This window comes from Sciurus vulgaris, assembly GCF_902686455.1.
Source record: "Sciurus vulgaris genome assembly, chromosome: 6".
NCBI classification, from domain to species: domain Eukaryota; kingdom Metazoa; phylum Chordata; class Mammalia; order Rodentia; family Sciuridae; genus Sciurus; species Sciurus vulgaris.
In genome coordinates this window covers 3,107,841-3,123,433 of record NC_136466.1, presented here as the reverse complement: position 1 = coordinate 3,123,433, position 15,593 = coordinate 3,107,841, and the positions used below count along the sequence as shown (strand labels likewise).

The 15,593-nt window shown below is 48.2% G+C and overlaps 1 protein-coding gene across 1 annotated transcript; it reads left to right on the top strand.

The window, feature by feature from the left end:
- Positions 1 to 2,169: 2,169 nt before the first annotated feature.
- Positions 2,170 to 3,117, top strand: LOC306663262 (olfactory receptor 2M3-like; the record flags this gene model as incomplete). The annotated part of the gene is made up of 1 exon (XM_079143697.1): positions 2,170 to 3,117. The coding sequence occupies one exon, from the start codon at positions 2,170 to 2,172 to the stop codon at positions 3,115 to 3,117; it is 948 nt and encodes a 315-aa protein (XP_078999823.1).
- Between the last annotated feature and the right edge of the window lie 12,476 nt (positions 3,118 to 15,593).

Sequence of the window (15,593 nt, the reverse complement as noted above, 5' to 3'; positions counted from 1 at the left end):
ATCCATCTACATTTAGAAATTATTATACCAAAGCAATCATAGGCTCCTTTTAACTTGAGCACAGCTACAATTGTTTATTTTCATATATTTTATCCTTGTATTACTGCTAAATTTTTATTATGCACTATTTTGTGTCCCAATACAGTAAACCTTCCCAATGTTTCTCCCAATAAGTTTCTAATGATATATTGATTATTAATATTAAAAAACAACTACACATGGCAATATGCCATGCCTATGGCCCCCAGGAGGGAGGACAATCAACAGAACTGTGTCAACTGTCAGATCCTCTACTCCAACAGAGCCATGTCAAATGTCGGAGTGGAAGGAAATAGATGCAGCAGTGAATGATAGGAAGAGGTTTAGAAAATATAATGAGTTCTATAAAAACATAGAGTACATAATATTGTCTATAGTCACCCTGCTGCACAACAGAATGCCAGAGTCCCCTCTCTGATCTCACTGTAATCGAGGAGCCCTTGACCACCGTCCACATCCCTCCTTCCCCACCTGGTCCTCAACCTCTGCAAAGTGCCCTTCGATGCTCAGCTTATGCAGGTCCACATGAGTGAGACCTCATGGGTCTCGTTCCGTGCTTGGGTTGTTTTGCTTAATGCGATGACCCCAATTCCATCCATGTTGTTGAAAACAGACAATGTACTGCACATTTCAAATATTCTAGAAGAAATCATTTTGAACGTTCTCACAACAGAGAGACAACAAATGTTTAAAGAACTAGATAAGCTTATCCTGATTTGAACACTACACTACTTATACACAGAAGCATCATGTGCACCACATAAACATGCAGAAGGACCACATGTCAATTGAAAATAAACACAACAGCAATAAATAGTACAAAGACTATACAATTAGCAAAATTCTTATGAAGGGCAGGAAAGTAAGACATTTGAAAAAGCCGAGCAGTGTGGTTGCACTTATCCACACAACTGGGGTGGAGTTCATTGTGAAGGATGGTAACTGTGAGAAGCACTGATGAGGGCATGTGGAACTGAGGAGGGAGGGCAGGTGCAGGGAGCTCCTGGCCACCACTGCAGTGCTGGTGTGGTCACAGACTGCGTGAGGAGTGCATGGAGGCTCTGGGAAGACAAGCAGCTGAACCAGCCATTGGAAAACTTTGTTCAGATGGCATTAAAGAAGCAATAAAAGAAGCCAATGCTCGATCCCATGGGAAGAAGGCCCAAAAGGAAATGAAATGGAGGTCAAAACACAGTGTTAGAAAGATGCTGCTCTTCAGCCAAGTGGGGACTCTTAAAAGGCATTTTCCACAAAATATCAAAGATTGATGTTTTTATAAAATATGAGAGTCAAAGACAAAGTAGGGATGGGCTTTATTGCTGCCAGTGGTATTTAATGTCAAAATACTTGTAGAAGCCATGAAGCAGGCAACATTTCAAAGACCTGAAGGTTTCATTTCTTAGCTTCTTACCTCCTTCCAATTACAAATATGGAAATTTACAGAGTGGAAAATAAGGCTAAAGAAAATTAATAATTTCCTACTGTCATACAGCCGAAATAATCTGCAGGCAGAGTTTGCATTCGAGCCCCCTCCAACTGGGTGCAAGGAGTTCATCCTGCTCTGATGTATCACAGGTAGCTCTGACCCTCGGTGGTTGATTAGGGCAAGGCAACACTGGCAAGACCTTCCCATGAGGACTCCCATTATCAGAAACATGTACTAATTAATATGTTTCTCTTGCTGGTGGCTCCATTTCTCTCTTGGCCTGGTCTTTGACTAACCAGGTCTTATTTTAATACTTGCTTCCCTCCACATTTTACAGATGCAATTTTGTTAATGCCACAGTGTGATAAAGAAGGTTCCATGGAAATGTGGCAGAAATGCCACAGAATCCCAGGAAATCCAGGACTCTTCCCATGATCACTGTGATGACATGACACCTTTCAGCTGAATTCTCACTGTGACCAGATGATGTGATTTGGAGAAGACTTCCAGGATTTTACTCTGAAATCCAATATGCGCCCAAACTAGGCATCTTGAACTTAAAAGTCACATCAAGTTACAAAGAATCCTTAACCACCCTCACCTACAAATAAAAATTACCTGACATGAGACAAACCCCTCCACATTTCCACAGCACAACGCTGCCCATTCCTTACCTGCTGTATCTCCACAGTGAGCAGCTCACCATGGCCTGGGAGAACCAGACCTTCAGCTCTGTCTTCATCCTGCTGGGCATCTTTGATCACAGCCCCACCCACACCTTCCTCTTCGCTCTGGTCCTGGGCATCTTCACTGTGGCCTTCATGGGCAACTCCGCCATGGTCCTCCTCATCTACCTGGACTCCCAGCTCCACACCCCCATGTACTTCCTCCTCAGCCAGCTCTCCCTCATGGACCTCATGCTCATCTGCACCACCGTCCCCAAAATGGCCTTCAACTACTTGTCTGGCAGGAACACCATCTCTCTGGCAGGCTGTGGGACCCAGATATTCTTCTACGTGTCCCTGATGGGAGCAGAGTGCTTCCTGCTGGCCACAATGGCCTACGACCGCTATGTGGCCATTTGCCATCCATTAAGATACCCAGTTCTCATGAGCCAGAAGGTCTGTGGCCTCATGGCTGCTTCCTCCTGGGTCCTCGGCTCCCTTGATGGTATAATTGAAGCTCCAGTTGCTTTGTCCTTTCCCTACTGTGGTTCCCGGGAAATACCCCACTTTCTCTGTGATGTGCCTGCCCTGCTCACCCTGGCCTGCACGGACACCTTGACATTTGAGAGGATGATATTTATCTGCTGTATCATTATGCTTCTGTTCCCTGTCGCCATCATCATTGCCTCCTACGCTCGCGTGATTCTGGCTGTCATTCGCATGGGGTCTGGGGAGGGGCGCCGCAAAGCTTTCGCCACCTGCTCCTCCCACCTCATGGTGGTGGGCATGTACTACGGAGCAGCCATGTTCATCTTCATGCGACCCACTTCTAACCGGTCCCCCATGCAGGACAAGATTGTGTCAGCCTTCTACACCATCCTCACCCCCATGCTCAATCCCCTCATCTACAGCATGAGGAACAGGGAAGTGTCCAGGGCTTTCATGAAGGTGCTCGGGAAGGGAAAATCTGGAGAGCAAGCTGGGTAATTGTTTTAAGCCCCTGACTTACGCCTACACTTATATGCAGGACAATCACTCCGGCATCCAAGTTCTCTGCTCTCTGTGGCTACACAGACCACAGCATAAGTAAGAAGTAAACATTTGCTGAGACATATGCACATCTGCATACTTTCTCTACTTAACAAATGCAAGGTGGTTGCCAGCTTAAGGAGCTCCTCGATTGATTGCACAGCTCAATCTTTCACATGTAGTACATTTAATCTGGTCATAGGATTGCCTATGTAGAATCCAATATACTCTGAATTTACCTTTCTCTTGAAATGACTCATGAATTATCTACCTATTGACTCAAACATACTTTTATTACAATTATTGAAATGAAGTTAACTTAGATTGAGAAAACAGATGTTTCTTGGAGGTTTGGCATTTTGTGAGTGTTTGTGGAGAACACTGTACTGGGGGATTGAGAAACTCGCATTTATTTCCTTCCTCCACATACATTATCTTATACATAGGAGACTGAAATGTTCATAAGAACCCCTGAGTGTGGATTTTACATCCTTAGGTGTTCTAATCTTTATGTGTGGAATGCACTGCAATTGTTTTGTGCTAATATTTTGAACAATCGCTTAACCGATATGATCATTTTTTTAAAAGAGAATGGTTTCCTAAAATCTTCATATTTTCCTTAAATTTCATGTGCGACATGTTTATATATGTATAAAATTATATACAATATATATAATTATATATAACGTACATATATATAAATATAATATGCATACATATGTGTGTTTTGGTGTTTATATGAGATGAAATGCAGTTGAGATTTAACCCTAGCCTGAACTGCCTTATGAAACCCCTATTATTGTGTTAGTTTTCTTTTTCTCCATAACACTAACTGCACACCTAGCACCTTTGTCTTGAGCTGGGTCTGCTCAGGGCACTTTCGCATCTGACTCAGGGTCATCTTCCAAACTTCAGCAGTCATTGAAGTAAACTCCTTCCTCTGAAGCTGCTGGACTCTTGATGGCTTGCCTCTCTGAAGCTAGCAGGACTGTTTTCTTGATCTTGGGGTAAGCTTTGATCCTCTACTAAAAAACCTCCCAGCTGGTTAAATCAGGCCAATACCAGAATATCTCCCTTTAGATGGCTTAAATTCAACCGAGTTTGGATCTTTGCATCTTTAAAAATTAAAAATCTGTCTTTTTGGCATATGGTGAACTTGATCACGCAGATAATGCTAGAGGTGCAGAACATGGGAGGAGATTCCTTCCAGACATTCCAGGACTCATTACAGACAGAGATGACATGACCAAAAGCTAGTTCCCACATGTCCTACGATATTGGTGACATCCAGATGGTTGACTGCACTGTGTCAGCTGGGAATTCTTCACATTTCTTTTTAATGGACTAACCTATAATTTGGAGGTGGACTGTGCTTCTCTAATTTGGGCATTGCTCCCCCACTTACTGTAAGAACAGCACTCAACACAGTGAATGCAATAGCTCAGAGCAATGATGACCGTGAATCCCTTACCGTCTCTCTCCCTGTTCTAGGTCTAGCAGACCATCAGAGCAAATGCTTCCCCCCTGTTCTCAATCCAATGGGTTAAAAACCAATATCTGAGTTCAGGGAAGTAATGTTCTTAATAATACTTTTCTACTTTGTTAAAAACAAGGCCACTCTGGAGGCCAGGCATGGTTACACACATCTGTAATCTTAGCAGCTCCAGAGACTGAGGCAGGGGGACAACAAGTTCCAAGTCAGCTCAGCAACTGCCTCAAAATAAAAAACAACAGAAAGGGCTGGGGTCGTGACTCAGTGTCTAAGCTCCCTGGGTTCAATCTCCAGTAATAGGAGTGAGAAGAGAGTCTACTCTTCACTACCCTTCAACCAAATTTTCTTACTCATGTAATTGTTTGAACTTTTATGAAAATTTAAATCAATTTTAGGTTTGACAAATGTTTTTACATTTAGCTCTGAGGAGATAAAGGTAACAATAAACACTGCATTACCCAATCGAATAACATCACTCACTAGGAAAATTCCTAAGCTTATTTGAAAATAGAGTTTGGTAAAAGATTGTTCACTTTCAGGATTATGATGCCTTTCATACAGATGAAATAAATCAAAACTGCAAATAATAGCATAAGTCTTTGCTAAGGTATTCAAAATGTAAAATGACAACAAACTTTTAGTCACTACTGATGGTTACGGTTAAGAAAAAGGTTTTGTCTCTATGTAAATGAAGCTTCAGCCTCTGATACTTTTAAAGATAAATGATAAGCTTTGAGAGGAACGCTATGATCGTGTTTCCTGGAAACCATTTATATCATGTGTGGAAATCTTATTAGATATCTATACAAATAAGCACTATAAAGGGGAGAAATTCCATAGCAGATGGTGCAATGTTAAAAGAATTGAGCCACATACTCAATATAAATTAAAAACTATAGACAATTTTGGAGCATTTTGACCAATAACACATACATTTTTTAAAAGGAACAATACAATCCAAGTCACAGGAATGATTTTGTTCGAACACCATGTGTGCTCTGGACGTAACTGCGGAGGGTTTGAATGCGGGCCTAAGAGGAGTTGGGTATCAGTGAATAGAAGAGGACGCGGCAGCGTGCAGGCTGCAGCCGAGCTCGGGAGGTGAAGAGCACGAGTGAGCAGGGGCGAGTGCCCAGGTGGGCGGCGGGGCGCTGAGCACCTAGCCTGCGGTGGTCGTGGCCAGAGGGCTCGTGGGTGAACCGCGACTTCGGAGTCACGGGGGCGCTGAGCGGCCGCTTCCCCGGGAGGAGCCGTGCCTGGCATTTCTCAGCGCAGTTGAAGGGGTAGCCCCGGGGACTAGGCTCTGGTCCCAGCGAGGAGACCCGGCTTGTAGAGCAGCCACTGAGCGCACAATACGGCATGGCAGCTGGAGTAAGGAGGCCTCCAGTCGGAGGCTGGCCACTCGCTCGTGCAGTATAGCAGTGTCACTGACGCGTATTTCCATGCCATACACATCCCCCATGAAAAGTGTGAAATCCGACCATTTTCAGTATATTCCAGAGTGTAGCAATAGTCGACATGATTTTACATCTGCATGAGCCCCAGTCCTTCCTTACCAGCAGTCAGCCTCCGTCCTCCACCACGGGTTTGAACCTCTATCTCCACAGACTGGAAGGCCCCAGGCCTCTCCTCCAAATTACAGGGCTGGTCTGTTTTACTCAGCTTCCCCAAGGGCACCAGAGTTGCCGGTGTCAAACTCCAGTCGTCCTATTACCCTACAGTTTTCTACCATGCGGACATAATACGTTTCGGTAATTGATCTCTCAGTTGAGGGACCTTTGCACCAGGCTCACTGTCTGTAATTAGGAAAACGTGTAGAGATTTTTATGTTAAAATATGTTTTCATTTACTTTTGGTACTTAACTAGGAGTAGAATTAGGAAGTCCTATCTGACTCTATGTCTGACTCTGAAAAATTGCCAGGTTATTTTTCTGATCATGCTACCTTTCACATTGTCTAACATAACGTGGAAACAGCGCCTTACATTCCAACCAGCGGCGGATGGAGATGTAACTGGTCCACATTCTCAGCACTCCTGGTATTATTTCTATTATTATTTCTATTTTGAACACAGTGGTATTATTTCTATTTTGAACACAGTGATTCAGGTGTGTGAGTTGACATCTCACTTAGTGTTCATTTTTATGTCCCTGATAATTAATGATGAGGTGAATGTCATTTATGTACTTATCAGTCAGTTGTATGTCTTTTTCAGGGCAATGTCTCCTGGGTGGTTCATTTATTTTTAAATTTGGTTATGTATCTCTTTATTATTAAGGTTTAAATGTTAGTTATAGTTCTAGATATTAGATTGTAATAACACATGAGTTACAAACATTTTTCCTATATGTTATATAGTTTTTCATGTTTTTATGATGTTCTAAACACAAAAGCTACATTTTTTGTTTTTAATTTTGAAAGATTTCAATTTTATTCCTCTACATTTTTTCTTTTTCTTTTCTTTTTTTCTTAAGTTTTGGTATTATATCAAAGAACCTATTTCCAAATTCACATAAGTATTTCTTTCTGCTTATATTTCCTTCTTAAATCTTTATAGTTAAGCTTTCTAGCTCAGATAGTTGATCCATTTTGAGTAATTTTTATGTGTGGTATGTGATACAGATGCAAACTTACTCCTTTGCATGTGAATAACTTGTAGTCTTCAGTGCACGAACACACAACTTACTTGTGTCAACACATTTATTAAAAATCACTTATATTGCTGAGCCTGGTGGTGCACACCTGTAAATCCAGTAGCTTAGGAGACTGAGGCAGGAAGACTGCAAGTTCAAGGTCAGCCTCAGCCATTTAGAAAGACCTTGTCTCAGAAAATTTAAAAAGACCCTGGGATGCGACTCAGTGGTTGAACACCCCAGGTTAAATCCACAGAACCAAAATTTTTTAAAAAATCACATATGTAAATGTTAGGGTTTAGCAATTTTATCTAGTTGCTCTGTATGACTGTCTTTCCCACCAGAACCACAGAAACTTAAGTCTGGTAAGTTTGTAGTAAGTTTTAAAATTGATGTGTGAGCACGTGAATCATTAACCTTTTGTTCAGGATTGATTTTGCCATTTGAATCTTGGACAAACTTTATACTAAACTTGTCAATTTCTGCAAAAACAATCAGATGGGAATATGTGTTTCTGTAGTTAAATGTGAAACATATTACTTGGGATTTTTTAAAAAATAAAAGGCTTTATTTCCAAGAGAGGAAATAACCCAGACAGCACAGCCAGGGAGTGTCTGCTCGGCAGTCAGCATAGGCTCTGCAGCTGTCTGTGAACTCTGCTGCTGCTTGCTCAGCTCCTGCTGGCTCACACAGTTGGGTCATCCTGATTGCAAATGCTGCAGTCCAGCACTCAGAAAGATCAACTTGGTGGGGTCCTCAGAGAAGCAGATGTCATCCACTGCCTTGATAGAATCTATTTGGAATTGCAGAAGCACCTCCCTAAACGTCACACACAGACCGTCCTGGAAATCTAGGATGTAGGAGGGTTCTGCTGTCTCGCCCAGAACAGGCCTTACTTCCTCTCTAACTCAGAAGATGGAGAAAGCTTGAGAAGTCAGACCGAAGTCAATGGCAATAATAAGCAAAGTATCATTTTCCTTAGAAAGCAAGTGCTTTATTTTCTAAAGATCTGTAGCTAAATATCTAATTTATTATGAAATGCCTTATTCTGACTCAAATTCAAGTTATTCTGAATTGCCCATCTAAAATATGTTCTATATCTTCTTCTTTCTCAAACACTAACTTCCCATTTGCATTGAAGGATAAATTTCTACCCCATGATGCTCAGCACTCCTCTGTTTCTATTAGTACAGATTTATTTATTAGTGCAGTTTTTTGGTAAAAACACTGGAAACAGTCTGAGAGAGAGAGGATCTGTCTATGGGGCACATGAAAATGGCTGTGGGGTAGCAATGGTGGCACTCTCCCTGCTCCCCGAGCATCTCTGACTCATTACCATAGCTTCTGCATCTCCTCGTTGTCATGGTGCACCTGCACAACAACAAACTTTTATCTCTCCCTTTTGCCATAAAATTTAATGTTAATACTTTTGTTCAATGTATTTAATAATAAAATAGAAAATACTTTTACTCTCTGTGCAAATGACCCCAGATATTAAAAACAGGATTATTTCAATAGAATTCAATGAGTACTCCCTCTGTGAGCAGCTTTACAAGTTCCACAGCTTATTCCAATAGTTTTACTTACAAAATCAGGAATGATTCAAGATAAATTTTATACATTTATAAACATTATTACTAGATATGTAAAATCTTCAAAAAGAATATCTTTTTCCATTTTCTCCCCAAGCTGCCTTCTCAGTGTGTGGTGCTGGAGGTTGGGAGTGGCAGTCTAGGAAGCTCAGTGTACCCAGTGTTCTGGAGAGTGGCCTGGGAAGCTCAGTGGACCCAATGTGCTGGAGAGTGGCCTGGGGAGCTCACTGGACCCAGTGTTCTGGAGAGCGGCCTGAGAAGCTCACTGAATCCATGTGTTGGAGAGCAGCATGGGTAGCTCAGTGGACCCAGTGAGATGGAGAGTGGCCTGGGGAGCTAAGAGGACCTACTGTGCTGGAGAGCAGCCTGGGAAGCTCAGTGGACCCAGTGTTCTGGAGAGTGGCCTGGGAAGCTCAGCAGACACAGTGTGCTGGACAAAGACCTGAGAAGCTCAGTGGATCCACTGTGCTGGAGAATGACCTGGGGAGCTCACTGGACCCAGTATGCTGGAGACCAGTGGAAGCTTACGGCACTCAGTGTGCTGGAGAGCAGTGGAAGCTCACTGGACCCAGTGTGCTAGAAAGAGGCCTGAAAGGCTCACTGGACCTGGTGTGCTGGAGAGCAGCCTGGGAGTCTTACTGGGCCCAGTGTGCTGGAGAATGCCCTAGGAGCCTCATTGGACCCAGTGTGCTGGTGATTGGTGGAAGCTCACTGGGCCCTGTGTGTTGTAGAGTGGCCTGGGAGGCTCACTGGACACAGTGAGCTGGACTTTGTCCTGGGGAGCTCTCTGGAACCAGTGAGCTGGATAGCGGCCTTGGGAGATCAGTGGACTCAGCGAACAGGGTCCCACTGGAACCAGTGTGCTGGGGAGTGGCCTGGGAAGCTCACTGGACCCATTGTGCTGGAGAGAAGCCTGGTAGTCTCAATAGACCAGTGTGCTGGAGATCAAAGGAAGCCCACAAGATTCAGTGTGCTGTAGAGAGGTGGAAGCTCACTGAACCCAATGTGCTGGAGATCGGTGGAAGCTGACTAAACCGGGTGTGTTTTAGAGAGGTGTAAACTCACTGGTCTCAGTTTGCTGGGTAACGGTGGAAGCTCACTAGACCGAGTATGCTTTAAAGCGATGGAAACTCACTGGATCCAGTGTGATGGAGAGAGGCCTGGGGAGTTCAGTGGACCCAGTGAGCAGGAGTATGTCCTGGGAAGCTCACTGGCCCCACTGTGCTGGAGAGCGACCTGGGAAGCTCACTGGATCCAGTGTGCTGGAGAGCGACCTGAGAGGCTCAGTGGATCCAGTGTGCTGGAGAACAGCCTGGGAGGCTTACTGGACCCAGTGTTCTTAGGGTGCTCTGGGAAGCTCACTAGACCCAATGTGCTAGAGGGTGATTGAAGTTCACTGGACCCAGTGTGCTAGAGAATGGTGAAAGCTCACTGGACCTAGTGAGCTTGAGAGCAGCCTGGGGAGCTCAGTGGACCCAGTGAACTGGAGAGCGGCCTGTGAAGCTCACAGGACCCAGTGTGCTGGAGAATGATGGAGGTTCACTGGATCCAGTGTGCTGTAAAGCAGCCTGGAGGGCTCACTGGACCCAGAGTGCTAGAGAGTGGCCTGGGGAGCTCAGTGAACCCAATGAGCTGGAGAACAGCCTGGGGAGCTCACTGGACCTAGTGTGCTGGACAGTGGCCTGGGAAGCTCAGTGGACCCAGTGAGCTAGAGAGCAGCCTGGGCAGATCAGTGGACCCAGTGTGCTGGAGAGCAGCCTGGAAATCTCACTGATCCACTGTGCTGGACAGCAGCCTAGGAAGCTCAGTGGATCCAGTAAGTTGGAGATCAGCCTGGAAGCTCAATGGATCCAGTGCTCTGGAGAAAGGCCTGGGAAGTTCACTGGACACAGTGTGCTGGAGAGCAGCCTGGGAAACTCAGTGGACCCAGAGTGTTGGAGAGCGGCCTGGGGAGATCCTTGGACCCAGTGAGCTGGAGAACAGACTCAAGAGCTCAGTGGACATAGTGAGGTGGATAGAGGTGGAAGCTCACTACACCCCACACCCCAAGTGCTGCAGAGCGGCCTCAGAAGCTCAGTTGTCCCCGTGTTCTGAAGAACAGCCTGGGAAGCTCACTGGACCAAGTGTGCTGAAGAACAGCCTGGGACACTCAGTGACCAAGTGAGCCGTAGAGCAGCTTGAGAAGCACAGTAGACCCAGTGTGCTGCTGAGCGTCCCAGGAGACTCAGTGGACCCTGTGAGCTGGAGAGTGGCCTGGGAGGCTCATTGGATCCAGTGTGCTGGAGAGCAGCCTGGGAGGCTCACTGGATCCAGTGTGGTGGAAAACAGCGTGAGATGCTCACTGGACCCAGTGTTCTGGATAGCAGCCTGGGAAGCTCACTGGACCCAGTGTGCTGGAGTGTGGTGGAAGCTCACTGAACCTAGTGAGCTGGAGAGCAGCCTGGGGAGCTCAGTGGACAAAGTCAACTGGAGAGCAGCCTGTGAAGCTCCCTGGACCTAGTTGCTGGAGATTGGTGGAAGTTCAATGGACCCAGAGTGCTGGAGAGTGGCCTGGGGAGCTCAGTGGACCCAGTGAGCTGGAGAATGGCCTGGGAAGCTCACTGAACCTAGTGTGTTGAAGAGTGGCCTGGGAAGCTCACTGGACCCAGTGCCTGGGAAGTTGCCTGGGAAGTCTAGTGGACCCAGTGTGCTAGAGAGCAACCTGGGAGCTACAGTGGGACCAGTGAGCAGGAGAGCGTTCTGGGGAGCTCACTGGACCCAGTTTGCTGAAGAGCAGAGTGGGGAGCTCAGTGGACCAAATGTGCTGCAGAACAACTTGGGAGGCTCATTGGACCCAGTGAGTTGGAGAGTGTCCTTGAAAGCTCACTGGACCCAGTGTGCTGCAAAGTGGACTGGTAGGCTCACTGGATACAGTGCATTGAATATCGGTGGAAGCTCACTAGACCCAGGGTGCTGGAGAGTGGTGAAAGCTCACTGGACCCAGTGTCCTGGAGAGCAGTGTAAGCTCAGTAAACCCAGTGTGCTGGAAAGCGACCTGGGAAGTTCACTGGACACAGTGTGCTGGAGAACATCCTGGGAGGCTCACTAAACCCAGTGTGCTGGAGAGTGGCCTGGGAGGCTCACTGGATCCAGTGTGCTAGAGAGTGGACTGGGAAGCTCACTGGATCCAGTGTGCTAGAGAGCAGTTGAAGCTAACTGGACACAGTGTGCTAGAGAGTGATGAAGATCACAGGAACCAGTGTGTTGGAAAGCAGTGGAAGCTCACTGGACCCAGTGTTCTGGAGAGTGGTGGAAGCTCACTAGACCTACTGAGCTGGAGGGCAGCCTGGGGAGCTCAGTGGATGCAGTGATCTAGAGCACAGCCTGTGAAGATCACTGGACCCAGTGTGCTGGAAATTGGTGGAAGCTCACTGGATCCAGTGTGCTGGAGAGCAGCCTGGGGAGCTCAGTTGACCCAGTGGGTTGGGGAACGACCCGTGAAGCTCAGTGGACCCAGTGAGCTGGAGAGCTGCTTGGGGAGCTCAATGGACCCTCTGCGCTGGAGAGCAGCTGGGAAGCTCAGTGGACCCATTGTGCTGGAGAGCTGTCTGGGGAGCTCAGTGGATCCAGTGGGCTGCAGAGTGGCCTGGGAAGCTCACTGGACCCAGTGGGCTGGAGAGCAGCCTGGGGGGCTCACTGGAACCAGTGTGCTGGAGAGCGACCTGGGAATTTCACTGGACCCAGTGTGCTGGAGAGTGGCCTGGGGAGCTCAGTGGACCCAGTGTGTTGGATAGTGGCCTGGGGAGCTCACTGTAGAGCAGCCTGGTAAGATCACTGGACCCAGTGAGCTGGAGAGTGGCCTGTGAAATTCAGTGGACTGTGTGTGCTGGAGAATGGCCTGGGAATCTTACTGTACCCTGTGCTGGAGAGCAGCCTGGGGAACTCAGTTGACCCAATGTGCTGGAGAGTGGCCTGGGAAGCTCCTTAGACACAATGTGCTGGACAGCAACCTGGGAGTGTCACAGGATGCAGTGTGCTTGAGAGTAGCCTGGGGAATTCACTGGACCCAGTGTGCTGGAGAGTGGCCAGGGAATCTCATTGGACCAAGTATGCTGGAGAGCAGTGGAAGATCATGGGACTCAGTGTGCTGGAGAGTGGTCTGGGAGGTTCACTGGACCCAGTAAGTTGGAGAGCGGTGGAATCTCACTGGACCCAGGGTGCTGGACAGCAACCTGGGAAGCTCACTGGACCCAGTTTGCTGGAGAGCTGCCTGGGAAGCTGTCCGTACCCAGTGTGCTGGAGAACAGCCTGGGAAGCTCACTGGACCCTGTGAGCTGGATATGATCCTGGAAAGCTCACTGAGTCCAGTGAGCTAAAGAGTGGCCTGGGAAGCTCAGTAGACTGAGTGTACTGGAGAGTGGCTTGGGAAGCTCACTGGACACAGTGGGTTGGAGAGTAGCCAGGGGAGTTCAGGGAACCGAGAGTGCTGGAGAGAAGCCTGGCAATCTCACTGGACTCACAGAGCTGGAGTGCGCCCTGGGGAGGTCAGTCAAACCAGTGGGCTGGAGAGCAGCCTAGGAGACTCACTAGACCCAGGGTGCTGGAGAGCAGTGGAAACTCACTGGATCTAGTGTGCTGGATATCAGTGGAAGCTCACTAGACCAAGTGTGCTTTACAGCGGTGGAAGCTCACTGGATCCAGTGTGATGGAGAGTGGCCTGGGGAGCTCAGTGGACCCAGTAAGCAGGAGTATGTCCTGAGAAGCTCACTGGCCCCAGTGTGCTAGAGAGCAGTGGAAACTCACTGGACTCAGTTTGCTGAAGAGCATACTGGGAAGTTCACTGGATCCATTGTGCTAGAGAGCGACCTGGGAGGCTCGGTGGACCCAGTGTGCTGGAGAACAGCCTGGGAGGCTCACTGGACCCAGTATTCTTAGAGTGGTCTGGGCAGCTCACTGGACCCAGTGTGCTAGAGGGTGGTTGAAGCTCACTGGATCCAGTGTGCTGGAGAATGGTGAAAGCTCACTGGACCTAGTGAGCTGGAGAGCAGCCTGGGAAGCTCAGTGGATGCAGCAAACTGAAGAGCGGCCTGTGAAGCTCACTGGACCCAGTGTGCTGGTGAATGATGGAGGTTCACTGGACCCAGTGTGCTGGAGAGCGACCTGGAGGGCTCACTGGATTCTGAGTGCTAGAGAGTGGCCTGGGGAACTCAGTGAACCCAGTAAGCTGGAGAAGGGCCTGGGGAGCTCACTGGATCTAGTGTGCTAGAGAGCGGCATGGGAAGCTCACTGGACCTAGTGTGCTGGACAGCAGCCTGGGAAGCTCAGTGGACCCAATGTGCTGAAGAGCAGCCTGGGAATCTCACTGACCTGCTGTGCTGGACAGCAGCCTAGGAAGATCAGTGGATCCAGTGAGTTGGAGATCAGCCTGGAAGCTCAATGGACCCAGTGCTCTGGAGAAAGGCCTGGGAAGTTCACTGGACACAGTGTACTGGAGAGCAGCCTGGGAAGTTCAGTGGACCCAGAGTATTGGAGAGCGGCCTGGGGAGCTCTTTGGACCCAGTGTGCTGGAGAGCAGTGTGGGAAGCTAAGAGAACCCAGTGAGCTGGAGAGCAGACTCAAGAGCTCAGTGGACATAGTGAGCTGGATAGGGGTGGAAGCTCACTATACCCCATACCGCATGTGCTGCAGAGAGGCCTCGGAAGCTCAGTTGTCCCCATGTTCTGGAGAGCAGCCTGGGAAGCTCACTGGACCAAATGTACTGAAGAGCAGCCTGGGAAGCTCGGTGGAACAAGTGAGCTGGAGAGCAGCTTGGGAAGCACAGTGGACCCAGTGTGCTGCTGAGTGTCCCAGGAGGCTCAGTGAACCCTGTGAACTGGAGAGCGGCCTGGGAAGCTCTTTGGATCCAGTGTGCTAGAGAGCGGCCTGGGAGGCTCACTGGATCCAGTGTGGTGGAGGGTGGTTAAAGTTCACTGGACCCAGTGTGCTGGAGAGCAGTGGAAGCTCACAGGACCCAGTGTGCTGGAGACTGGTGGAAGCTCACTGGACCTAGTGAGCTGGAGAGCAGCCTGGGGAGCTCAGCGGACAAAGTGAACTGGAGAGCGGCCTGTGAAGCTCCCTGGACATAGTTGCTGGAGATTGGTGGAAGTTCATTGGACCCAGTGTGCTGGAGAGTGGCCTGGAGGGCTCACTGGACCCAGAGTGCTGGAGAGTAGCCTGGGGAGCTCAGTGGATCCAGTGAGCTGGAGAACAACCTAGGAAGCTCACTGAAACTAGTGTGCTGAAGAGCGGCCTGGGAAGCTCACTGGACCCAGTGTGCTAGAGGGTGGCCTGGAAGGCTCACTGGACCCAGAGTGCTGGAGAGTGGCCTGGGGAGCTCAATGGACCCAGTGTTCTGGAGAGCATCCTGGGAAGTTCACTGGACACAGTGTGCTGGAAAGCGGTGTGGGAAGCTCAATGAACCCAGTGAGTTGCAGAGAGGCCTGGGTAGCTCAGTTGACCCAGTGTTCTGGAGAGCAGTTTGGGGAGCTCACTGGTCCCAGAGTGCTGGAGATCAGTGGAAGCTCACTGGACCTAGTGTTCTGGAGAGCATTGGAAGCTCACTGGACCTAGTGTGCTGGAGAGCGGTGGAAGCTCACTGGACCCTGTATGCTGGAAATCAGTTGATGTTCACTAGACTCAGTGTGCTGCAGAGGGGTGGAAGCTCACTGGACCTAGTGTGCTGGAGAGTGGTGGAAGCTC